Below are 23806 nucleotides of genomic sequence, written 5' to 3'. Positions count from 1 at the left end.
GGAATTGGCGGTGTTGATGTTGAAAGTCGGTGTTGGTGGTGTTGAATTACCCCCACCTTTGTTTGATTTCGGCCAGATTAGGCGGGCGATTGTAAACAAACAAGCCACAAGAAGCCACTGCTTCGGCACTAGCCACTTTACGTCATCACGTGAATTCGCGAAGGGGTTGAGCTATGGAGAGTGGGGAGCTTTGGTCTGCACCTCAACACCATAGACGATTTTGTCGCGACATCGCCAGTAGCCATTGGCCATCCTCCCTTTCGCCGCAGCCATGCTTGACTACACCAACTTTGACGAGGTCTTCGGGTCTCCTGTAGGAAACCCCTACAACAAGCAGGCTCTCCAGGAGATCGAGACTTTCCGCAAGGGCTCTGGCGGTGTTCTCTTCATTGACCGCGTTTTGAACGCACTGGGCTTGTCTAAAGGTACTTACTTGAACATGCAGACAAGTGTATCGCGACGCCCTTCTAACATGTCTCAGCAAAGAGTTATCCTCCGAAGAATGACACTGCGCTGCGAAATCTACACAAGACGCTCTGTGAAGCCGACATTTCAACGCACCACCGCTTGTCCATCTTCTACTACCTGCTGCTCGACACCGACGGCCACGACAACCGCGCGCAGTTCTCAACACGCTTCGCGAACGCTTCCGGTGTACCGAAGAACTACCAGATCTTCATGAAGGGCCTCTGGCTTCTGGACCACCACAAGTTCGAGGTATGATGAACAGACAGGCCCCCCCAAGGGAGGCGAGCAAGCCGTAACTGACAAACTCGGACAGCGCGCCCTCGAGCACGTCACGCACCCCTCGCTGACCCCAGACTTTGCCGACGAGATTGTGACGACGTTCGCACGGAACAACCCCACGCTCGCGCTCGCCTACTTCCACACGGTGCAGCCTGTGCTCAAGACGCACGACGCCCTCGAGTTGCTTTTCAACGCCCTCGCCCTCGCGAGCGTCACTGAGGCCCTGGCGTTCTCGCGCACTCATCCTGCTGCCGTGCGCGAGCAGCTCTTCCGCCGTCTCGTGTCGAGCGTACTTGATGCACAAGCAGGCGATGACACGGCGCGCCGCGCCATTGAACTCGTCGGGCTGTCGCTCGATGCGGACGAGGAGGCGTGGCTGGAAACTTACCTTCTCGAAGGCGATGGCAAGAGGCTAAAGAACGCACAGGATACGCTGCTCATGCGCAAGCTCGCGACGGGCAGGTACTCTGAGGCCGTCAAGGAGAAGGGGCTCGGCGGCCGGTGGGGAGTCGTCATCGAGGGGCTGAAGAGTGGCATAGGCAGCCGCACCTTGTGAGGGCAGAGGGGCGCAAACGGATAAAATGTTGTCTGCATAGCATTGGAGTTGGGTCTGATTTTATACCGCTGAACAAAACCTTATTCGTGGTGTCATGATTCCGGAGAATCAATCACTGGCATTTATTTGACTCTGACCACCACTGTAACCCTGAAGATCTCAACGCGAAACGTCATGCCATCGCGCTCTATAATACGTCCACACCACTGATCTCTTCTGTCCGGCTCTCATCAGTGACGTCGATTTCGGCCTGCACCGCAAGCGCATCATGTGCGTATGGGGCTGTTATTGGAAGATCGAAGTTGAACTTTGCAGATGCTGCTTCTCCTCCCTCGGCACAAGACCGAAGAAAGGCGTCGTTTGCCCTTACCACCACGGACAAGGACTGCTCCCACACTTTCTCGACCGCCGCAAGACAGCGTACGTGCTGGTGGACGACGGATGCATCACCTGCGCACGACTCCGATACTTCTGGGCATTTGCCAAGGTGCGCCTGCCCGACAAATGGCCATGGGCTCGATATGCAGTTGCACTGAGAAGGAGACGAGAAGCATACGAACGTTATGACGCTCTTCAAAGGGGATGACCGCGAGCTCTCGAACGATAACACGAGCCCTCGGCTGTCTTGCACGCAAGGCAGCCGGGGGCAAAGTCCCTCACATTCATTCCATATTCATCACTCAATGTCAGCATACAATGCATTCATGAAGCTGCAGCGTATTCAGCAGTACGTCTTATTCGCAGTACAGGCAATTTTGGGGAGGGGCACGAAAGGTGGACGCAGTGTCGAAGTTGGGTGATTTCAGTGACACCAGCAGTCCTGGTTATGTTCACCATCGGCCATGGGGTGCTTCGAATCCGTTATAGCGTTTGAAGATGTTCAGATATTCTTTCAATGAATTATGGCCCCAGAGAGCGATTAACAAAGAAAAGGTTCCTGCGATGACCTAGTTGAACCTGTTAAAGCCCCTTTCCAGTCAAATTACCTCGGTAACCGTTGGGCGTTATACATGTGCCGTCTGCTATTGCTTGAGAAACGGGACTAGTGGGTTGACTGATGCCATGCTGCACATAACGACCTATGCTCGGAAAGAAAGGTGAAGATATTCCAGTCCCCCACACAGCATCAGGTTTAGTTGGTTCATGTTTGAATTGTAAGCAGGAATAGGAGGCGCGGGGTGCCTAGTGGGGTAGCTCCAACGTCATGACAGCCAGCTCGCTGCCCACCTCATATCTGTGATTTCCAATCCTCCTCCCACTGACAACAACACCGCATCCTCACCACTACCACCATGGCAGACAGACCAGACGCCGAGTTCTTGCACCTCGCCATCAAGCTCGCCGAGGAGTCCCTCCTCGCCGGCGACGACCCATTCGGCTCCGTCCTCGTCTCCTCCTCAGGCAAGATCCTGCACCAAGACCGCAACCGCACCGTGACAGGCCGACACGGTGACGGCAAGCCCGACTCGACATACCATCCCGAGATTGAGCTCGCGCGCTGGGCCCAGCAGAACCTCGGCGCCGACGAGCGCGCCGCTTCTGTCGTCTACACCTCGGGCGAGCACTGCGCCATGTGCACCCTGGCCCACGCTTACTGCGGCCTCGGCAAGATCGTCTTCGTCTCCTCGACCAACCAGTACAGGGCCTGGCTGGCCGAGTTTGGTGCCCCGACGCCCCAGGTCGCAAATCTGGGCATCGCTGATGTCGCGCCGCACATTCCCATAGAGGGGCCGATTGATGGGCTTGTTCATGAGGTGAAGGAGTTGCAGCGTCGGAATTGGCTGGCGAGAGGCGGACAGTAGGCGTCGGGAGCTTCGTCGGAACCTTCCAAGGAGGAGCAGTCTGATCATTGAGCTTCTTCGCCGATAGACTTCAGATACAGCATTTCATCAACAGTTTCACGACGAGACGCTTCGCTGAATAAACTCCCCAAAATAGAGTACAAGTACAGCCATCATTGCTTTCCTGGGTATCGCTACAGTAAATCAAAGACACACTCTACTCCGTCTTGGGCGGCCACTTGACCCGCCTCTCCGCGCGCACGTAGAGGTTGTTCGGCCGGATGAGCTGGAACATGGGGTCGTAGTCCACCGGCCCGTCTTGGGCCAGCGAGAATTTGTAACGCCACAGCAGCTTTGGCAGGAACACTTTGACCTCCTGCAGCGCGAAGTTGAAGCCGATGCACATGCGGGGTCCCGCAGCGAAAGGGATGTACGAGGCGTTGGGCCGGTTCTTGACGCGGTCCGTGTCCCAGCGGTCTGGGTCGAAGAGCGTCGGGTTGTCCCAGATCTTGGTGTTGTTGTGGATATGGTGGATGGCCGGGATGACGATGGCATCCCGCGGCAGCTTGTAGCCACCCGGCAGAATCATGTCTACCGAAGCTGTGCGCGCCGGCTGATAGGAAGGGTTGTGGCGGCGCTGCGTCTCCTTGATGTACTTGTCGAGGAACGTGAGCTTGTTCGTGAGGTCGGCCGTGACCTGCGTGTCGTCGGAGAAGCCGTGGTCGACGAGCTCCTGTAGCAGCCGCTCCTGCATGCCCGGATACACGACGAGGCCGTAGAGAAGCCACGACAGCAGAGAGCTCGTCGTCGTAAAGCCAGCACCTGTCGCGACAACGAGCGGCTCCATGATGCGTTCGACCGGCAGCTTGTTGCCCTTGGCGTCCTTGGCGCGCAGCACGTAGTCGATCATGTTCTCCGCCTGCAGCGCGGCCTCCTGGAGCTCGAGGTCTTCGGTACCCTTGGCGGCGTTGGCGACCGACTCGCGCATCATGGCCTCGATGCGATCGCGCGCATCACGCAGGCGCTGCGGGTCGCCGAAGGGCAGGTTGCGGTACCAGCTGCCCATGGAGGTGATCTTCTTGTTGAGCTCGAGCGACTGGGCGATGCGCATCACCATCTCGTGGGGCGGCGCGTCGACGGCGGCAAAGTGCTTGAAGTCCATGCCGAGGACTAGCTTGCCGACGGCCTGAGAGCCGAGCTTGAGCATGTAGGGGTAGACGTTCCAGGCCTCGTCGCGGTCGTCGAGCTCGTCAAAGACCTTGAAGGCGTCTTCGACTGTCTTCTGCATCGTTGGCGCGTAGTGACGTACGGCCTTGGGGCCGAGGGCTGGCGGCAGGAACTTGTGCGCGACCTTCCACTCCTCTGTGTTCGTGTCGCCGAGGAAGACGCCGGCCTCCTTGTTTTTGATGGGCTGCAGCGGGTGGCCGTCGATGATGCGCTTGGAGAAAAAGTCGGTCTCGCTGAAGACAATGTTGGCAAGGGTAGGGTCGTTGGTCTGGTAGATTGTGCTTCCAAGGTTGGTCGTCTTGACGAGCGGACCATACTTCTCGAACAACCGCTGGTGGTTACCCAGATGGTCGGGGTAGACCTCAAAGTAGTTGCCGATGAAGGGCAGGCCCTTGGGACCGGGCACTTCCCGCACAGCCTTGCCGTCGATGGTCATGGCGACGGGACCTTCTGCAGCGAGGATGTCGGCCATGGCTGTGAGCGCCACGTTGTCGGAAACAAAGCCAATGCCTAGAAAAGTCAGTCAAGGACCTTCGGTATCTAGAAGAGGGTGCTATTCTTGGTTACCATCTGGGTCGACGATGGCGAAGTGCGATGCGACGAGATGCTGGAGGCCCTGCTCATTCAGCGCGCTGGAAACCTCAATCTCCTGACTGGTGGAAGGGTCCTCGCCCAAGAGATAGAACGTTTTCATCGCCATGATGTAAATGTAGGTATTCGCAATGCCTTGGAGTGCAGACAGCCGCTTATGCCTGACAACAATGACAGGAAGTTGTTCTGGTGATATACCTGCCTCCTCACGGTACTGCCCTAGGGAGGTATCTACCTAGGTACCTAGGCACCTACCTCTCAGCTGTTCCTTTGGAGAGCTCTACGCAATATCTGCAATCAGTAGCCCCATGACGACAAGCCGAGGCATCTCAACCTGCAGTGGACCGCATCCCACCTTCGGCGAGTTCTCCCATCACACAAGCACACACCCAATATGCAGTGAAATCAAACGGCGCGAGGATGGTGGCGACGGACCGTTGTCTAGCGCATGAGAAGGCCCCATCGAAGGCCACATCGAAACCAGGTTTGGCCCGGCAGTTGGCGATCGGCGGGACCCAGCATCAAACGGGCCGCTCCACCCATACTCTTTGATGCAACCACTGGGAACGGATGCCACCCATCATTTCATCATCGTACTGATTCCACAGCGCAAATTTCTTCACCTTGCCCCCCTGAGAGTCTGTTTGATAACCCTGACAGCAACGGCAACGGCTGGCCGTGCGATCCGGCGCCTCGGCTTGCTTCCGAAACCTCGATGCCCTGTCGGAGATTGAGTCCCATCAGCCGCCCGGTAAGGGCCGATGGCAACGCTACGGAGATTCCGTTTGGCGAGTCTCGAGGCTTGTATTACTGTGTAGGGGGGGGGGGGGGCATGATCTGCATTTCGGCCGAGTCAAACTTGGCCACGCTTGGCCACTTGTGACTACGAACCTCGGCACGCTCAATAGAAGGGGGGTTGTTCTTCAACATGGACCCTTGGCCTGTCCTTGGAAGCGACGGCGACTTTTTGTGGCGGCACATTATGTGAGGGTGCGAGTTTGTATATGATCGGACGTGGGACATGGCGAGATGGCACATCTCAACGTCACCAACTCCCCTTGACTTGCAAATATCTAACATGGCAGATGTGCAAGAGTTTACGGCCAAAGAGGTCGCTGCTCATAACACCCGCGATGATTGTTGGATGATTATCCAAGGTCAAGGTATGTGTTACCTTTCCCCAACTGGCTTCACATCTCTAGCTCAAGTCTGTGAGCACTGACTGACCCCCCTTAGTCTACGATGTCACCAAGTACATCCACGACCATCCTGGAGGCGCAGACGTGCTCATCGACGCCGCTGGTCAGGATGCTACGGTAGAGTTCGATAACGCAGGCCACTCTGAAGATGCCTTTGAGATCATGGCTGAATACCACCTTGGCAAATACAAAGGCATGCCCACACGAAATGCCCCCAAGCCCGTCATCCTCAAGGCCAAGGCTGCCCTGCCGACGGCTGGCTCAGCCCGAAGCCTGGCGTCCAAGACCGCCGGCGCTCTTGCCATCTTGTCACTGGGAGCAGCTGTTGCGTACCAGGCCTCTTCCTGTCTTCATGTCCCGAGCGCGCTACTTTCTAAGCTCCGTCTCCGCCGCCCGACAGAATTGGGCTTCATCGAAGGCTTTGCCGTGGCCACAGCCGTTTTTGCCGTCGCCAGCGCTGTGGTCAGCAAGAAGCTCGCTGCGTTCCTTCACTTCGAGGAGGCCGGTTTCATGCGTTATGCGCCGCACAAGAAGATTCCCAGAATCGCCAAACCAAGCCCCCTCCTCCAGCGCGGCTGGCTCGACTCAACCAACTACGCGCCCCTGCCACTCGTAGCCAAGGAGCTTCTCGCACCCTCCGTCTACCGCCTCGCCTTCGCCCTGCCGACCAGCACGACGGTCCTTGGTCTGCCCATTGGCCAGCACGTCGCCATCAAGGCCGAGATTGATGGCAAGGTCGTCTCGCGGTCCTACACACCCACATCGAACAACGCCGACCTTGGCACCCTCGAGCTCGTTGTGCGGTGCTACCCCGACGGCGCGCTGACGGGCCGCTACCTCGCCCACCTGCAGGTCGGCGACGAGGTCCTCTTCCGCGGGCCCAAGGGTGCCATGCGCTACCGCCGCGGCATGTCCCGCAGGATCGGCATGGTCGCCGGCGGCACAGGCATCACGCCCATGTTCCAGCTCGTGCGCGCCGTGTGCGAGGACGACAGCGACACGACCGAGATCAGCCTAGTCTACGCGAACCGCTCCGAGGGCGATATTCTGCTGCGTCGCGAGCTTGAGGCCTATGCGCGCCGCTACCCGGCCAACCTGAAGCTGCACTACCTCGTTGACAAGGCCGAGGACGGCTGGCAGTATGGCACCGGCTTTGTGACCAAGGACGTCATACGGGAGAGGCTGCCGGCGCCGGCGCCGGATGCCAAGATTATGCTGTGTGGGCCCCCCGGCATGGTGACCGCTGCAAAGACGGCACTTGTCGAGCTCGGATTCGAGAAGCCGGGGGCGTCGGCGAAGATGACCGATCAGGTGTTTTGCTTCTAGATGGCAGACACGTCTGGAGCTCTCGAGAGGAGGTGCAGCCGAAATCAGCAGAGGAGTCCTACGGACAAGCCGTATAGAACGATGGACGTGATCGCTGTCCAAGTGCTCGAATGTACAATACCACATTTTACGCCGTAACGAAACCCTACGTTGGGCTGCTATCCTTTTCTAAGATGGCACCTCTTCCGCTAGTTGTTTGGTCGCATAGAAGAGGGGGCAGTCTTTGTTTCCAGTTTGTCTAATATGCAGAACGCTCCCTTGTGTTTGTTCCAACTGCACAAAACTCTATTGTCCCTAAGCCTTCTATTGTATCAGCTCTAAAACATGATGTTGGAGGTTTAGCTGCCGTTAAAGGTCTAGCTAAACCCGGCATCGGCTAAAATGGCTCCCTTGGGATCCACACAGCACGTCAGGATATCGCCACCAAAACTCTGTGGAGTTGACCGCAAAAACAACCTTTGAATGCTTTCGTGTCGCGGACTTCATCATTATCCGACACAGGGGGAGAGGACGTATGCCCGTTGCGTCTATCTCAGCAGACGATCGGCGTCATGGTCTAGAGGTATGATTCTTGCTTTGGGATACCTCAAACTTGCAAGAGGTCCCGGGTTCAATCCCCGGTGACGCCCCAAAGTTTTGGTCAGGGTGTGGCCTGTTTGCGTGTGTCTAACACGATGTTGATTCCCAAGGAGATCGAGTTGACAGCCAACTGAGACCTTCGCAATGGTGTGAAGAAACGTGGGTTTGGGGATAACTGAAACGATCCATAGCCCAACGCGATCGCCCTTGTAAGTTGGCGATACCATGTAACAATAGCACCACAAAGAAAATAAGAATCCCACAGCACATGCGGCTAGTGCTTTTTTCTGACACTTCAATTGTGAGCTTCGGGTTTGTCAAGCCATTGCAACTCGTGTCGTGTGTGCCAGCAGATCACGACGTGATCCTTCTTTAGTAGCTGACACTCATCCGTCAGAGTAACGGGGGGTATTGATCATGTTGGTTTGACGAAGACCTGAAGAGTTTCCCCAACCTTCTTCAGTCAACAATCCATCCACCCAACAGCCCCCAGAGCCTTGATTCATTCGCCTCGTCTGAGAGTTGCTCTCTGAGTTGGTCTACTACTGAGGCAAACGTGAGGCAGTTTGACGGGCCATTTCTGTAGCCATTTTCAATGACGAGGCACTATGCACATTTCGTCGCTTCTCATATAGAACTTACCACTCCATCCTGATCCTTCGCCAAAAGTGATACTCTTCGATTGACAATCTCCCAAAGAAGGGATCCTTAAGCTTCTTCGTCGCTTTTCGTCAAGCGAGGTGCGTCTCACTACGTCCCCCTGAAGCTCCAAAATATCGTCAACTCGTAGAACGTAGACTTTCAAGGCCAAAAACTTAGGAAACCTCCTGCCTGCCTGAGGACCACCTCCTTCCGCCTGGCCCTCCCATGCCTGCTTCCACTTGTCGCGTTGTGATTCACACATCACTTTTGTTGTTGCAGGCACGCGGGCCGCTACCCCCAAGGCACCTATATAATTCCTCCCACAGCCACCTAAACCTGATCCTTTCTTCCACATTCCACCCCGCAACCAACTCTCACCCATCCATCCACCTTCAGCCTCCAGCTCTACAGCTTCCCTCTCATATCTCCCAAACCATCCAAGCAAGGTACGTTGATCAAATCGGGCATTTCTGACGTCTCTGCTTGTTCCTGTTATGCTCCCACTTGATATCAATCTTTCTCCCGTGCCAGCCCAACTTCCTTCATCTGCCTACGCTTTTTGCTCAACTCCTGCCCCCTTCTTCGTTGAAACCTCCACCACAACGCCACCTACCACTTACATACTGACCATACTGTCATAAATAGAACTCACTCAGAACCGACTCTCTAAGTTCTAGTCTAGCAACTACAACGCAATCTACAAAAGAACTGCTTCATATCACAATGAGCAGTTCGCAGAGGAGCAGCCCCAAGAAGGGCAGCTCGCCGACGCGGTCTCGTTCAGGATCACAGTCGGGCAAGCCGAACTTCCCGCCGCCCCTCGGATATGACCCTGCCAAGCCCGCTGCGAAGCCTGAGCAGGACCGGGGAAACACTCGTCTGGACCTCCCCCCCGAGGCCTACATGAGCGCCGAGCGCCTCAAGGTACGCTTGCTCTGAACGAACTTCCTCCTTAACGCGTAGCTGATCATCTTTTCAGAATCCAGGATTTCAGCCGTTTGCCAAACGCCCTGGCTTCAACAAGACCGGCACGCCCGTCCCTCTCGAGATCAACCAGTTCAAGGTTGCCTCGTGGTCCACTGATTGTCGGATTTACCAGTTCGACATCAGCATCTCGCCCATTCCCCTCAAGCAGGGTCCCGTCTTCAAGAAGTGTTGGGCGCACCCAGAAGTCCGCAAACGCCTGGAACGATACAAGACGCGGTGGCTGTGCGATGGACGGAAGCTGGCCTGGTTTGTTCTGGTCTTTATCCACAGATTTTCTGTCAGACAATGCTAATCGGTGACAGGGGCGCTTGCCCGATCGAACGCGGCGAAGAACGCATCACTGTTGACCTCGACAGCCACCTTCCGCCCCGTGCTGACGGAAAGCCCCGCCGGGACAACACTTTCTATTTCATCATTCGACAGACAGCGCAGATCGATCTCTCCCATCTGGATGCTTATCTCAGCGGCAAAACGGACTGGACCAACAAGGTGCTTGAATGCATGAACTTTCTCGATCATGTTGTTCGACAATTCCCGTCAGAGCACCTCCTTCAGATCAAGCGGAACTTCTACGCCCGCCAGCCTTCCAAGGCCATGGTCTTTCCAATCAGTGATGTTGTGGAACTCATCAAGGGCGTTTACGCCTCGGTTCGCATGAACCAGAGCGGCCGCGGCATCGGCCTCAACGTCGACGTGGCCAACACCGCCTTCTGGGTTGGGGGGCAGAACATGGCTACGTTCATCAAGAACTACCTCTGGTCTGTTGTGCCCCAATTTCGCGGAAAAGACTTGAACACCTTGGCAAACGAGATGAGACCCATGGAGCGCCGCACCACTGACGGAAACAAAATGTACGGCATGTCTGAAGGGTTCAGGCACCTGCGCCGCCTGTCCAAGCTGCGCTTCCGCGTTCAGCATCGTGGAAAAGAGCAGAACACCATAGACTATACCATCATGGCGTTCGAGTTTGGTGAGAAGTATGGGCCTGATGGCGCCACACCTAAGAATGTCAAAATCAATGACAAGGATGGCAAGGAAATCTCAATTCACGATTACTTCGTCGCCAGGTACAACTTCAGAACGCAGTACCCGAACTGGCCAATGGTTCTCACCGCCAAAGCGGGCTTATTTCCCATCGATGCTTGCACCATTGCACCAATGCAGCGCTACCCATACAAACTGCTTGGAGACGAAACTGCAAACATGATCAAGGGGGCTGTCACTCGCCCCGACAAGCGCAAGGCGGACATCATGCAGGCCAAGAACATGTTGGGCTGGAGCAACGATCCATACCTTCGGCAATTTGGCCTGAAATTTGACGAGAACTTCACAAGGACCGAGGGGCGACTTCTGCCCAATCCTGTCATACAGTTTGCCAATGGGAACATTGACCCGAAGACCTCTGGTCGTTGGGATCTCCGCGGCAAGAAGTTCTGGCTCCCGAACGTTATGCCACTAGATTCCTGGGGTTTCATGATCATTGAAAACTCTTGCTCGAAGCAACATGCGTCGGCCTTCGCTGCCACCTTCAGGCAGACATACATCGGGCATGGTGGCATCATCAAAGGCGACCCGGTCATTATCGACTCTCAAGCCAGGAACCCCAACTCTGCTAACGCTGTGGACAACGGCATTGGGGAGATTCGTCGAAAGACTGGCAAGCCAGTCCAGATGCTGTTCGTCATCATCCGCCACGCTAATTCGGGGAACTATGAGAGGGTCAAGAAGTCTGCCGACTGCCGCTTTGGTGTTTTGACCCAAGTTGTCCTCTCACGCCATGTTGAGAAGAATCAAGGCCAATATCACTCGAACGTGGCCATGAAGGTCAACGCCAAGCTTGGCGGCACCACCTGCCGCGTTCCTCACCCAAATGCGAAGGCACCGAGGGGCCAACCGCCGTTCTTTTCTGAACCAACGATGATCATGGGCCTGGACGTGTCTCACGCGGGTGCGGGCATCAATTCTCCCTCTATGGCTGCAATGACAATGTCGATGGACAAGGACGCTTGTCGTTACGCGGCCGTATGTCAAACCAACGGCTACCGTGTCGAGATGCTGTCCCCATCCAACACTAACGAGATGCTCACGAAACTCGTTCGGCTGTGGATGACAAAGCTTGGATCTACTGATCCCCCACGCCATATCTATTTCTTCAGGGATGGCGTCTCTGAGGGACAGTTTTCCCAGGTCATCGACATTGAGCTTGCAGCTATCAAGGCCTTCTTCCGGGAGAAGTTTGGCCACAAAATGCCCAAGTTCACTGTCATCATCGCTACAAAACGACATCACATTCGGTTCTTCCCCGCAAGGGGCAAAGGAGACAAGAACAACAACCCCCATCCAGGCACACTTCTGGAAAACGAGGTTTGCCATCCTTTCCAATGGGACTTCTACCTGTGCGCCCACAGCGCTATTCAAGGCACCGCTCGCCCTGTCCACTATCATGTGCTCATTGACGAGGCCAAGGTGGATCATCAGAAGCTTCAGCAGATGATCTACCAGCACTCGTATCAGTACGCTCGCAGCACCACCCCGGTTTCACTGCATCCCGCTGTCTACTACGCCGACCTGGCTGCCGGCCGTGCTCGTGCTCACGAGTCGGTCGCCACGAGCGACGGTTTCCGGGCCGGACCCAAGGGCCAGGAGATGGCTCAGGGCTTTGGTATGCATGAGGTCTCGATGGGTGGACCTGAACGCGGCGCCGAGGCGGCTCCGCTGATCCCCATGGGTGGAAACGATGCGCTCGAGGTGAACCGCAACTTCATCCGGTCCACCATGTGGTACATTTGAGGCGACTTCTCTTCTTGGGAAGTATTGAGCAGGTACATTGTGCCTGAACAGAGGTCCTTGGTGATGAAATCAATGCGCGCGACTGATTCAAGGGATTTGAAGGCGTTTCGACGATATGCATGATCAGCCAGAGGAAGCATGATCATGAGGAGTCGAACGAGGAACGATATCAAAGAGGGCAGGCGAGAGAAAGATGAACGGGTGGACAAGGAATCTGCACAGGGACGGATCCCCTTGATAAGCCATCTTTTACCGATGGAGATGCAGTGGGCGGATGCGGTGAGGCAGAAGCCGGCAGCACGACAGAGGTAGTTCAATCTGAAAAGTTTCACGCTCATGAATATGCAACCAAATTTGATGCAGAATAAGCGTGTCTTGGAGATGGTGATGGTGGTAGATTTGATCGCTTTACATGGAAATGCGTCGTACGTAAAAAGGCAAGAAACGGTCTATCAGGATATCTAGCGCATCCACGTCTCAACTGTGGTGGTCGACTAACGCCCGCTCCACCCTCTTTCCGACTCCGATGCTCCAGACGTCAACCTTGCGATGCCACAGATTCGTAAGATACAAAGTAACACTCAGCAGCACGACGTAGCCAATGGCGTAACCGCCGGCCCTGCCGAACCTGTCGAACAGGCGCGGCATGATCCAGAACCCGAGGCTGTGCAGGACAGGTCCGTGGACGAGGTAGAGGGAGAAGCTGACGCGACCGAGGTACTGCGGCAGGCGGGACTCGAGGAGGCGGCGCAGAAGCGGGCTGCGCAGGATGCACCAGAGCAGCAGCAGGGCGCCGAGGGACTGGTAGACCATCCAGCCGGCGAGGGGCACGTAGTAGCGCGGCACCCAGGTGGACATGTACTGGAAGCCCGGCGTGTACTCGGCGGCCGCGTCGGGGTACGAGAGGAGGTAGAGGGAGGCGAGGACGGCGAGCCAGCGGAAGGCGCGTCTGCTGCCGATAGATTGCTGCAGGTGGTGGTGTTGCTGCGCGTGTCGTGATAATGGAAGGCGGGTGTCCGCTGCGCGTATGTCGAGCTCTGACATCAGGGTGCCGCCGAGGAAGGTGGCCATGTCCCAGCGGCCCATCTGGAGGCAGTAAGCTGTGAGGACCGCGGCCAGGGCGTGACGGGCTTTGGGCTTGAAGGCCGCCGTGGCGAGGAGGAAGATGTACACGAACATTGAGCCGCGAAGTTCCATTGGGATGGTGAAGGTGTGGGGGTCGTAGCGGGGGTGGTAGTGGCCAAAGTTGAAGGGGTTGGCCCACTCTGCGTAGGCGCGAGTGAAGTTCTGAATGGCGTAGGTCATGTTGTCATGGATGAAGGGGTGCTCCTCCCATGAACCGCCTAATTGGACCCATGTGGCGGGCTCAGAGACGTTGGTAATGTTGGTGAGATCGATGGGGGCTGGGTTGAAGTAGGGGGCCACCCAGGGGAAGGGGGCCAGAGACTCGACAGCGCGGGAGATGTTGAGGGCGTCGAGCTCTTCGAGGGGGGCACGGCGGTAGACGGTAGAGGGACCAACGTTCTTGGAGGTTACGTTGAGACAGATTGTGTCGGTCCAGGTGGTGAGGTTGCCAAGGTACAGCGAATTCTGCAGATGCAAGAACCCAGCGACGCCGTCAGCGCCTGTGACGGGGTGCGTCATGTTGGCGCAGGGAACCTTGAGCGTGGGAATGCTGGCCATGGTCACGGTGCCGTTGATGTAGACCGAGTCGCGTCCCTTGTATACTGCGTCCTCTGAGCGGAAAACACCGACCTGGGCGAGCATGGCGACGATGAACATGCTGATGGTAGGTGGGATGTAGAGGCGGAAAACACGGCGGAAAACGGCTGAAGCGATGCTTTGGTACGCGGCTTCGATGCGGCGCTCGTGAATTGATCGGAGGATATGGCGGCACACGACGTAGCCTGAGATGGCAAAGAAGATGGCGACCATGGGGTGGCCGCGATGAAGTAGGCATACGATGGGCAGTGTGGCCCACGATGTGTACGGCTCTGGCGAGTGAGGCGGCATCGCACCGTACCCCAGCATGATGAGAGGTGTCCATGGCCACAGGAAGTGGTAGTTGAAGACGAGCAGACATGCGATTCCCCGCAAGCCGTCGAGGCTTCGGATCTTGTCGCTGGCGTTCCTCATGGCACCAGGGACGGCGTTTGATGGTTTCTCGTGGTCATCCAGTGACGCATTGGCATTGCTGATATTGCGATTGTGAGTTGACCAAGGCAGTGATGACTCCGGCCCGTCAGGCGCCTGTGCATGTGAGGGCTCATCCCGATCGCTTGAGGGCATGGTGCCTCGTGGAGTGTGGTCGTCGTGGATAGTATTCGTCCCGCATGCGATGCGCTTGTCGATGCTATCTCAGATCAGGTCGAAGGAAGCTCGACACGACGATGCAAAATCGTGGCAGGAAGGAATGGTTCAGCGTCAGCGACATGAGCTCCAAAAGCTACGCCAGCGGCAGTAGCAACTTACCAGCAGCAGATACTACGGCAGCAACAAACGGCATGGCCCCTGCCGAGCTGAAACATAGTGGGGGTACGACGCTTACCTAAGTCGCACGGAAACAGGCAGCAGAGGGGCAGGGCAGGTGGTAATGACGTATAGCATCGCTCCTACCAACTCAGGGTCTGTCCGTGTCACTCCAAAAAGTTTACAACCCCTGACCCCACCAGTCGCGACGTTGATTTCACTTCGCCGCTCGTCATCTTAGGCCCCACGGCTCGGCACGTCAACACCTCACCAGGTTGTCGGGGCCAAGTTGACGAGGGAGAGACTTTTGTGACCCAGGGGATTGAACCAGTACTTTACGATACTGATGCGGACGGTTGCTGCCAGTCCGGTACACGGGTTGCCCGCTCTGCTGTCGAAAATGCTGACGTAGTATCCAAAGCCTGTCGTCTGCAGAGTACTCAAGTTGACGTTCCGCAAAGCTTCAGATTTACCCCTTCGCTAAATTGTTTTCACACAAACCTTGTTGCCCGATCGCCGTTGTCTTGACAGCGACTGAGGCATTGTTCTCGACAGTTACATGTAACCCAACCAGTCCTCTGACTAGCGTTTTGCGTCTGAGCGCGACTCTCTTCGCTACCGGCTTGCTTCCGACCGGCCGATGTCTTGACTGCTTCATGGCAGATGACGAGGACAGCTCGCATTTGTCGTGGTCTGGTATTCTATGGCGTGAGCTTAACTTTGTGCGTCGACCCCGAATCCTTCGATGCAGGCATCATCAGTAACGGCTTGTCCCACGGCGAGGAGCTCGATTGAGGAGCCGCCCCCAAAATGTACTGAACCAAGTTGTGGGTCTGCTCGGCAGGACAAGCCGTCCAAAAGCTTTGACAACAGTATACAACGCGCAAAACATACGCTCATCTAAGTCAATTCCTTCGATCATTTCAGAGCGGAAAGAAGAAACTCAGGTGGGCGGCATTAATGGTGGTACAGCAATAGATGAGCGCATATGATGAATGCACAAATTTTGGACGTTGGGCTCTTCATGTTGGTCTCATTGCCTTCGTGCGTACAATGTGGATGCTAAGGTCAGGGCACGGCTGTCACGGACCGGGCTCATGTGGCCGACAGACCAACTTATGTTACAACGGACGGAAAGCTTCTGGAACATTGGAACATCAAAAGGAGGCCTGGGGAATGCTCGGCGAAGCAGAGAATCTCCACCAAACCCAGCCACAAGACACTGTCGGCTACTTTTCGAGCGAAGGGCTCATTCAGCAAGCAGCGGGGGACACCCCAGTATTCGAACCAGACGTATCACTTCCGTATCACTTCCGAGGCTTGGATCCCAGTGTCACTCGGCCGATAAATTTGCGTGGCTGAGCACTTCAAGGAACTGGTCTGTGATTGATGGAGTTACGGAAATGAGGTAGTACTCTTGGGCTTCACTGCGTCCGCTGACCGGCCGGAGAAACAGAATTGACAACAATCGGTGGGCGTCACGTGCTGTAAGGCCCGCAATACGCCCGATTCAGAAGATGCCTTTTGTGGAGCTGGGCAGACACAGCCCCGCCCTGTAGGACCGCATGTTTTCATGGTACTGATCAAGTCTGTGTGAAGGATGGACAACGAACGGCACCAAGAAACCTTTGCCCAAACCATGCTGCAAATACACTGGGTGCCGCCTGACCACACCGAGGACCACCGAGTAGTGCCGAGTGCTTCTCAAATCACATGACGCCTTGGCCCCATCAGGCGACGCCAGATCGTCGCCTGTCAGCAACCTGCGCAATTGTTCCGTCATGGTCGGCTCCGAAACTCCCATTTTCACAGCCACGCCAAGGCGATCTGTTCCGCGAGAGGCGTTGATAGCTCCCCGGGTGGACTGTTGCGGGGGAAGCTTGCCGATCTAGGGGCGGTCACTCCGATGCACCTTGCGCTCAGCCTTTTTCCAAAGGTACCAACAGATGATCCTCCATCAGTCACGCGTTGCTGCTTTCAGACCCATATTGTACACCTGGTCGGCCGAATAGTTGCTAGTCGTCCAGTCACCGGCCGGCGATGAGCCAACATCCACCGCAGGACACGTTGCTCCCTGGCGCGAGTCTCTTTTTCGATCTGCGATGCCTATCTTGCCGATGACGCGCATCCACTGCATGGAAGGACGCACAGAAGGTTGGAAGAAGCCAAGGCAACAACGACGAGACGGCGTGGAAGCTAAACTGGCGCCACAGAAGCCGCGGCGGAACGTTTGGTCGACGCCTGTGAAGCTCTCCCGGCAAGGGCAGGGGTCGCTTTCCGACCTGGGATCTTGTCAGCGCACTTGACGGGCGGTCGAACTTCAAGTAGTCCCTAGCACATCAGCAATTGACTTCGTCGAACGATAATTTGGGTCGCAAGGGGCCTCAGCCCATCGGCAAACCAAAGCGAACGGAGCGATGCTCCCGCGCAAGGGGATAAGCGAGTTCGTCACAAACTCGAGACTGGAGGCTGGGCTGCTTCTAAGACGCAGAAGCACTGCAATACACTCGAGTGTAACGGCACCGCCAGCCCTGCAGCATGCCATCAATAGCATGACGACGACTCTATCCGAATCAATCATTCGGTAAACGGCCTGGACCTCGACAAAGCACACACACCTGCCGAAAGCAGCACCGCAACCGGGCTGAGCATCTATACAGTACGATTACCTGTCGGTGAGGCAGTCCCGTGACCACTGTGCAGCATCACAATGGCTGTGCAGTGACGGGGAGGTGCAGTCCCGACGTCGGGGCGCTGGGCACTCATGCAGGCAGACCGCGCCAACGAACCACAAACCACCACAAACCATCCGCAAGCCCTCAGCACAGCACCGCCGAGTGTCCGTGCCGCACAATTGGCAGAACGAGCTCCGCGGGCCCCCGGTTCCGCTATCGACTGATACCACCTGTGAACCCGCCATGGCCCCTTTAGGGCCAGCAGGCCAGCATGGCGATTTTGAGGCCCTCCACTACCGTCTCCATGGCTCCAGTGGATCAGCCAGCACTGCTTTTCGCTTGTCGCCCCCCTGCGGCTTGAACCAAGCCTCAAGGGTCCTCGGGCGCCAATCGCTTCTCCCTTCCATCGCTTGTCGTGAGCCGCGTCGTTGTTGCAGTACACAGCCTCCCCACTCCGCATCACAGCGGTTCGCGAGAATCAAGGTATACTTTACTTAAGGGCCGCTGCGTCCCCCGCCCCGGGACCGGTTGACAGTTACAACCCCACGCTCAGCTGCCCCGACTCCGAAGCCGAAAGATCGACACGACTCCGACTCGAGCCGTGCCTATTTGAAAACCAGACCAGACCACTTCAGACCAGACAACCCCAGCAACTTCAGCCCTACAGCCTCCGCCGCCACCACCCCCCATATGCCCATGATCAGTTAGCTATACACAGCTTCTCTCCACAACAACAACCCAACCCCCAGTGCTCTGCACACACCTACCTCCATTGGTGTTATCATAGGAACTCCTGAAGCACCTGGAAAGCCGCATGCGGGGACATTCCCCGCCCAACAATTGACTCGGTCAAAGAACCCCCAACTCTCCAACCCTGCAGACACCGCATTGCCTTCCCAAAACCATCTCAGTAGACCGCTGTCAAATTGCAGTCTACCGGTTCGGCCTTTCTCTCCACAGCCTTCCTCCACGAAAAACCCCCCCATCCGCAAACGTGGCGGTGTTACTAGACGCCAGCATTGAACCTGAGTTGAACAACTCTTGTTATTGCGTGCTTCTCGGAAACGCAATTTGCTACTGTGATCACTACCTCAACGCCGCCACCGCCTTCGACGACTTTGTCGATTCTTCCATCATTGACCCGCCGTTCATAGCAAGCGTTACGCCAGCCACGGCGGCGACACTTTCGCCAGAATGGAGCTCACCGCTGGCACCTGGTGTCCTGGAATTCCCATCCGACCCCCCCTCGTACCCTTCAGTCACGCCGAGTCCAACAATGAGCCACCACCCTGCTGTCTTCTTCGGGATGCACCTCGGCGACTTCGACAACGCCACCACTACCAGCGATGAGGGCAGCAGCAGCTGCAGCTGGGACACGCCGGCGACGATGGCGACCGGCCTGGAACAACGATTTGCCTGCCGTTGGGGCGAATGCGGCAAGAGCTTCCCGCGACCTAGCGATCTCACGTGAATACCCCTTTTCTTGATGTATTTCTCCTTTGTCATTCTCTTGGTCTCCGACTTTTTCCATACCGTTACCTGCATTGCATCGTCAAGATGCGACCCCATACTTCACTTTCAACTCTCCTCCACACGCGAGAAGAGGCGACAGCCTGTCTATCCGCTTTTATCTACATGACCTTCAAGATTTGTTGTCCTTCCATTTTCCAGCCTCACTTGGCACAAGTCTGAATTAGCGACTAACACGCGGAAAAAGCAAGCACGAGCGGTACCACATCAAGGACTACCACTGTGACGAAGTCGACTGTTGCAAGGCCTTTGCGACGCACAAGGACCTGAAGCGCCACAAGAAGACGCACGAGAAGCTGGATGGCGGCGCGGCGGCGCAAGGCTACCGTTGTCGCGTGCCCGGATGCCGAAAGGCCAAGACGGGCCATGTGTACAATCGTCGCGACAACTTTACGCGACACCTGCGAACGAAGCATGCGGAACTGAACTTTGATGTCAAGGAACTAGGGAGTGGCTGATGATGTGATGAGTCTCCTCTTCTTCCTGATGCGTCTCTCTTTTTTTTTTCCCCACATCTTTGTTTATTTTTCTCTTTTGGTATGATAGACTTTGATACCAGGACTGAAGCTCCACGTGAGCCGAGAAGGACCTTTTGCCAGTGGTTTTCCTCTTCTTCATTTTTACTTCGGATGTATCGAGATGGACATTATAGATGGATACACTATGGGACGCACTCACGTGGCGACGGGAAACGAAGTAGCGTTGAGTACTGTTGAGAATTGCTCGTCATGACGCTGTCTGCACTCCTCAATATAATGGTTGACCACACCTGAATATCTCAAATGGTGCCTGTTTGTGTATGATGGCTTCGAATGGAAGGACCATTACGTCGGGGGTGTTCTCGCTTGGCCTTAGCCGGGAATATGTCCGGTTCTTCCATGTGTTAGGTAAGCTGCAGAGAGTGTTGCTACATTCGTAGGTAGGATCGTGAAGCTTGCTTGAACACGGGCTGCTAGCAGCCCATCAGGTAGAGAGTCTCAACTTCAAAGACATTTACCGCGTCGACTTGATATGTACGCATCCGCATCAGTCCGATTGTCCAACGTTGAATATCATCCGCAGTGACTGTGCTCGGGTGTGCTCGGGCGCTCGGGATGCCGCCTCGTAGGGCGATGACGTTACAGAGGGGCTCGCTAGTCGGCTGCTCAGGCACATGCAGGGACGTGGAATGACCCCGCTGCTCCCGGCCAAGCTACAGGTCGCTAACAGGTTAATGTTGAGACCCAAGCTCCCCCCCCCCCGCGATCGTCATCTTTTTGCGTCTTCCCTAAAACATCACCTCGTCCATCCGACACAACCACAGCTGGCATCTCACTATGGCGTCGGCATTCCTCCGAAGCAAGCAGACAGGCATGCAAAATGACCTGTCTGCTGCTATCTTGCCCGACCATTTTGCTCCCGACGAACAAGCACGATACGGCATCAACTCCCAGATCAGGTGAGCCGGCCCTTCGACGCGCGTCCTTGCAAAACCAACTGCCCTTCCCCAAGAACATCCCAAAACATCCCGAGATTACGCTGACGACTCCTGCACTGCAGCTGCTTCGCGTACGAACCCATTCAGTCCCTTCTCGCCATTGCGACAAACGAGTCACAATTCGGCCCCGGAAAGATCTTTGTCTTCGGCCACACGCGCGTCTCCAAGACGCTTGAACCGCCAAGACGCACATCCTTCCGAGCCCTCCGCTTCACCGCCAACCGACTTATTGCCCTCGATGCCAAGAATGACCTGACCATCTGGGACCTTGATTCGGGTGAACGTGTCGCCGGGCAAGTCATCTCCGGCAACGTCGTCGCCCTCGTCACCGACCCCATGCTCGACTGGGCCTTCCTGGGGCTAGCGACTGGCGAAGTGCTGGCTTACGACCTCGACCGCGAGAGGATCTCCAACTCTTTCCGCTTGCCCAACTTTTGGCGCGAGCATGACCCGAGCGCCAGAGCCGTCGGCCTTGTCCGTCTGGCCCTGCACCCCACCGACATTGGCAAGCTCCTCATCGGTTACACGACTGGTGCTGTCATCTACTCCTTCAAGCAGAACATGCCGACCAAGTTCTTTGAGTATGTGCTACAGCCCGGCGCTCCAGGTGGAGGCGGTGGAGCTATCAACTCGGTCCGCAAGCCGCGGTTGACGGACGCTCTGTGGCACCCGTCAGGCACTTTTGTGTTGACAGCCCATGATGACGGGAGCATGGCCTTTTGGGACCCCAAGGACGGCAGGCTTCTGGCGGCACGGACGCTTGAGCACCTCAAGGTTGATGAGGTTGCGAGCGGTAGCACGCCCGCCACCTTTCATGAGACGTACGCGCGCATTGCTTGGTGCTGCAAGCAGAACCCCGACGACACGGGCTTATTGATCGCAGGCGGCCAGCCCCCTGACGCCCCGGAAAAGGGGTTGACCTTCATCGACCTCGGCCCTACGCCGGCATATGCCACAGCGTCGTGGCAGGTCTTGCAGGATCACTTCAAGGGTAGACGCCAGACGGTCCTTGCCACTCCGCCTGGCGCCGAGGTCATCGACTTTCTGCTCTTCCCCCGCTCCTCTCCGCACTATGCCGGCTCACATGACCCAATCGCCATCATGAGTCTCCTGACCTCGGGTGAACTCATCACCATGAGCTTCCCATCCGGTTATCCTATCACGCCGACGAATCAACTCCATCCCTCCGTGTCTCTGGTCCACCCCTATGTTTCCCGCTTCGCCGTGCAGACTGTAGACCGCGGTCGCTGGCTCGGCATGACCGAGATCCGCAACCAAGGCGAGCCGTTACTCAAAGGCGGTGCCGAGGCGACGAAGCCATCGCGGAAGTATCAGGACCGCACCATTCTGCAGGTGGCGCACGGCGATGGTACCGTCAGGCTCTGGGACTCGGGCCACGGCGATGAGATTGAGAACCCAAAGGTGCTCCAGGTTGACGTGGCACGAGCCCTCGAGCGCGACAGCAACGTCGATGTCACAGTCATGAACATGGCCCCCAACACGGGCGAGTTCGCCGTCGGAACGAAGACGGGCGAGGTCGTCATCTACCGGTGGGGCGTCAATAGAGGCCACGGAAAAGACCAGCAGCAGAAGGTGGCCTCCAACCCGGGCGGTCTCACGGACATCGCCGCAAGGGCGGAACCGCCACTGAAGGAGGGACTGCAGCCTATGAGCCTCTACGAGATGATGCAGGGCCCCATCACAGCACTGTGTGTCTCTGACGTCGGTTTTGTCGCTGCTGGCTCCGAGAATGGCTTCTTCAGCATCATTGACTTGCGGGGCCCCTCGATCATATTCCATGCCTCCATGACTGAGTTTGCGAAGCACGAAAAGCGATCTTCATTCCTCAAGAGCTCTCACAGTACGACTGGACCTAAGGAGTGGCCTGTAGCGATTGAGTTTGGCGTGATGACGCTCGAAGGCGATAACTACTCGAGCATCTGTTGCTTCATGGGCACGAACCTAGGCCGCGTCGCAACTTTCAAGCTTCTGCCGGCCAACAGCGGCTACACGGCGCAACTGGCTGGTCTTCAACACTTCGACGGCAAAGTCGTCGCACTGTGTCCGATTGTAGCTGAGACCGGAAAGCCTGCACTGGCAACGGGCGCTGTTGTTGCTGGCTTGCGCAGCGGTCAGCAGGTCAACGGCATGCTCGTGGCTGGTAAGTCATCCCTGACACCGGATGTCTGGCGCTGCTAACCATTGCTAGTCACACAAACTGAAATCCGCATCTTTAAGCCCGCCACCGGCAAGGGCGCCTCAAAATCATTCGACGACGCCCTTTGCGACGCTGCCAACGTGACCGAATACGAGCTCCGCGGCATGGCAATTGTGGGTGTGTTTGGCGATCGGACCACCCGCGCCTACACAATCCCAGGCCTCAAGGAGATCAACATTGTCCAGTTGCCCATGCTAGATGCTAGCCGCACCATCGGCGCCGCAGTCACCACGACTGGCGACGTCTTTGGCTGGACGGGACCCAGCGAGCTCACGAAACTTTCGGTCTGGGGCGCAGGCCAACCCTTGCCCAGGAGCGCAGACGTCATGATCAATCCCCAGCTCACGGCACCAGTGAGACCAACCATCTCTAACATCCAGTGGCTTTCTGGAACGCAGTACGTCAGTCCCACGGACCTCGACCTCCTCATCGCCCCGGACAGGCCGCCGAGCAAGCGCATGATGGCGGCCGCCGCCGCCGAGCAGCGCGCTGCGAGGGGTGGCGGCGCTGCCGCGGGCGGCGCGGGTTCCAGCAACGAAGGGTGGGGAGACTACCTCACACGACAGCTCAACGAGAGGACGGAGAAGCTCAACATCATGGGTGACAGCATGGACAACCTCCAGAATCAAAGTCAGGGATGGGCCGACGACGTGGGGAAGTTTGTGAACAAGCAAAAGAGGAACATGGTCACGGGGGCGCTGAAGAGCAAGTTCTTCTAAGGGGCACGACCTCGCAGCGCGAGTAGATGGATATCGATGCATTGCAGGCGTTGGGTGCTACTGGTCTAGGTTCGCGGTATTCGGGGAGAACCTTTGCCGTCGGCGTGTTTAAGCCGTCCGGGTTCCAGGTTGGAACCACAGCAAACTTTACTCTGCCTCTTCGCCGCCCCCAAAACTTTGGATGAGCCAGCGTGGTGATACTTGCTGACCGGTAGGTACAGCAAGGTTTCTCTCGTGCCTGTCACGGCGGATTGAGTTCGGTCATCAAGGCCACTACGATCCATGTATAAAGC

General features: G+C 56.6%; 8 protein-coding genes and 1 non-coding gene across 9 annotated transcripts; 7 read left to right on the top strand and 2 right to left on the bottom strand.

Annotated features, from left to right (window-relative positions):
• Positions 1-271: 271 nt before the first annotated feature.
• On the top strand, positions 272-1303 carry D7B24_008125 (uncharacterized protein; the record flags this gene model as incomplete). The annotated part of the gene is made up of 3 exons (XM_028642219.1): positions 272-425; positions 482-717; positions 782-1303. 3 exons carry the CDS (start codon positions 272-274, stop codon positions 1301-1303), a joined length of 912 nt encoding a protein of 303 aa, XP_028498591.1.
• Positions 1304-2595: 1292 nt separating this feature from the next.
• D7B24_008124 (uncharacterized protein) lies at positions 2596-3105 on the top strand (the record flags this gene model as incomplete). The annotated part of the gene is made up of 1 exon (XM_028642218.1): positions 2596-3105. The coding sequence occupies one exon, from the start codon at positions 2596-2598 to the stop codon at positions 3103-3105; it is 510 nt and encodes a 169-aa protein (XP_028498590.1).
• Positions 3106-3301: 196 nt separating this feature from the next.
• On the bottom strand, positions 3302-5011 carry D7B24_008123 (uncharacterized protein; the record flags this gene model as incomplete). Its single annotated transcript, XM_028642217.1, has 2 exons — positions 3302-4821; positions 4879-5011. 2 exons carry the CDS (start codon positions 5009-5011, stop codon positions 3302-3304), a joined length of 1653 nt encoding a protein of 550 aa, XP_028498589.1.
• A 969-nt stretch (positions 5012-5980) lies between these two features.
• Positions 5981-7427, top strand: D7B24_008122 (uncharacterized protein; the record flags this gene model as incomplete). The annotated part of the gene is made up of 2 exons (XM_028642216.1): positions 5981-6065; positions 6139-7427. The coding sequence occupies 2 exons, from the start codon at positions 5981-5983 to the stop codon at positions 7425-7427; spliced, it is 1374 nt and encodes a 457-aa protein (XP_028498588.1).
• A 545-nt stretch (positions 7428-7972) lies between these two features.
• Positions 7973-8056, top strand: D7B24_008121. Its single transcript has one exon. It is a non-coding gene; the product is annotated as a tRNA-Pro (tRNA).
• Positions 8057-9371: 1315 nt separating this feature from the next.
• Positions 9372-12425, top strand: D7B24_008120 (uncharacterized protein; the record flags this gene model as incomplete). Its single annotated transcript, XM_028642215.1, has 3 exons — positions 9372-9572; positions 9628-9881; positions 9938-12425. 3 exons carry the CDS (start codon positions 9372-9374, stop codon positions 12423-12425), a joined length of 2943 nt encoding a protein of 980 aa, XP_028498587.1.
• Positions 12426-12902: 477 nt separating this feature from the next.
• D7B24_008119 (uncharacterized protein) lies at positions 12903-14714 on the bottom strand (the record flags this gene model as incomplete). Its single annotated transcript, XM_028642214.1, has 1 exon — positions 12903-14714. The coding sequence occupies one exon, from the start codon at positions 14712-14714 to the stop codon at positions 12903-12905; it is 1812 nt and encodes a 603-aa protein (XP_028498586.1).
• A 4131-nt stretch (positions 14715-18845) lies between these two features.
• On the top strand, positions 18846-19557 carry D7B24_008118 (uncharacterized protein; the record flags this gene model as incomplete). Its single annotated transcript, XM_028642213.1, has 2 exons — positions 18846-19036; positions 19287-19557. 2 exons carry the CDS (start codon positions 18846-18848, stop codon positions 19555-19557), a joined length of 462 nt encoding a protein of 153 aa, XP_028498585.1.
• An 858-nt stretch (positions 19558-20415) lies between these two features.
• D7B24_008117 (uncharacterized protein) lies at positions 20416-23513 on the top strand (the record flags this gene model as incomplete). Its single annotated transcript, XM_028642212.1, has 3 exons — positions 20416-20537; positions 20639-22737; positions 22786-23513. 3 exons carry the CDS (start codon positions 20416-20418, stop codon positions 23511-23513), a joined length of 2949 nt encoding a protein of 982 aa, XP_028498584.1.
• Positions 23514-23806: the final 293 nt, after the last annotated feature.

Source organism: Verticillium nonalfalfae (assembly GCF_003724135.2).
Source record: "Verticillium nonalfalfae strain VnAa140/NRRL 66861 chromosome Unknown scaffold_7, whole genome shotgun sequence".
Taxonomy (NCBI): Eukaryota; Fungi; Ascomycota; class Sordariomycetes; order Glomerellales; family Plectosphaerellaceae; genus Verticillium; species Verticillium nonalfalfae.
The sequence above is the reverse complement of the archived record's forward strand: the minus strand, read 5'-3'. Positions and strand labels throughout refer to the sequence as shown.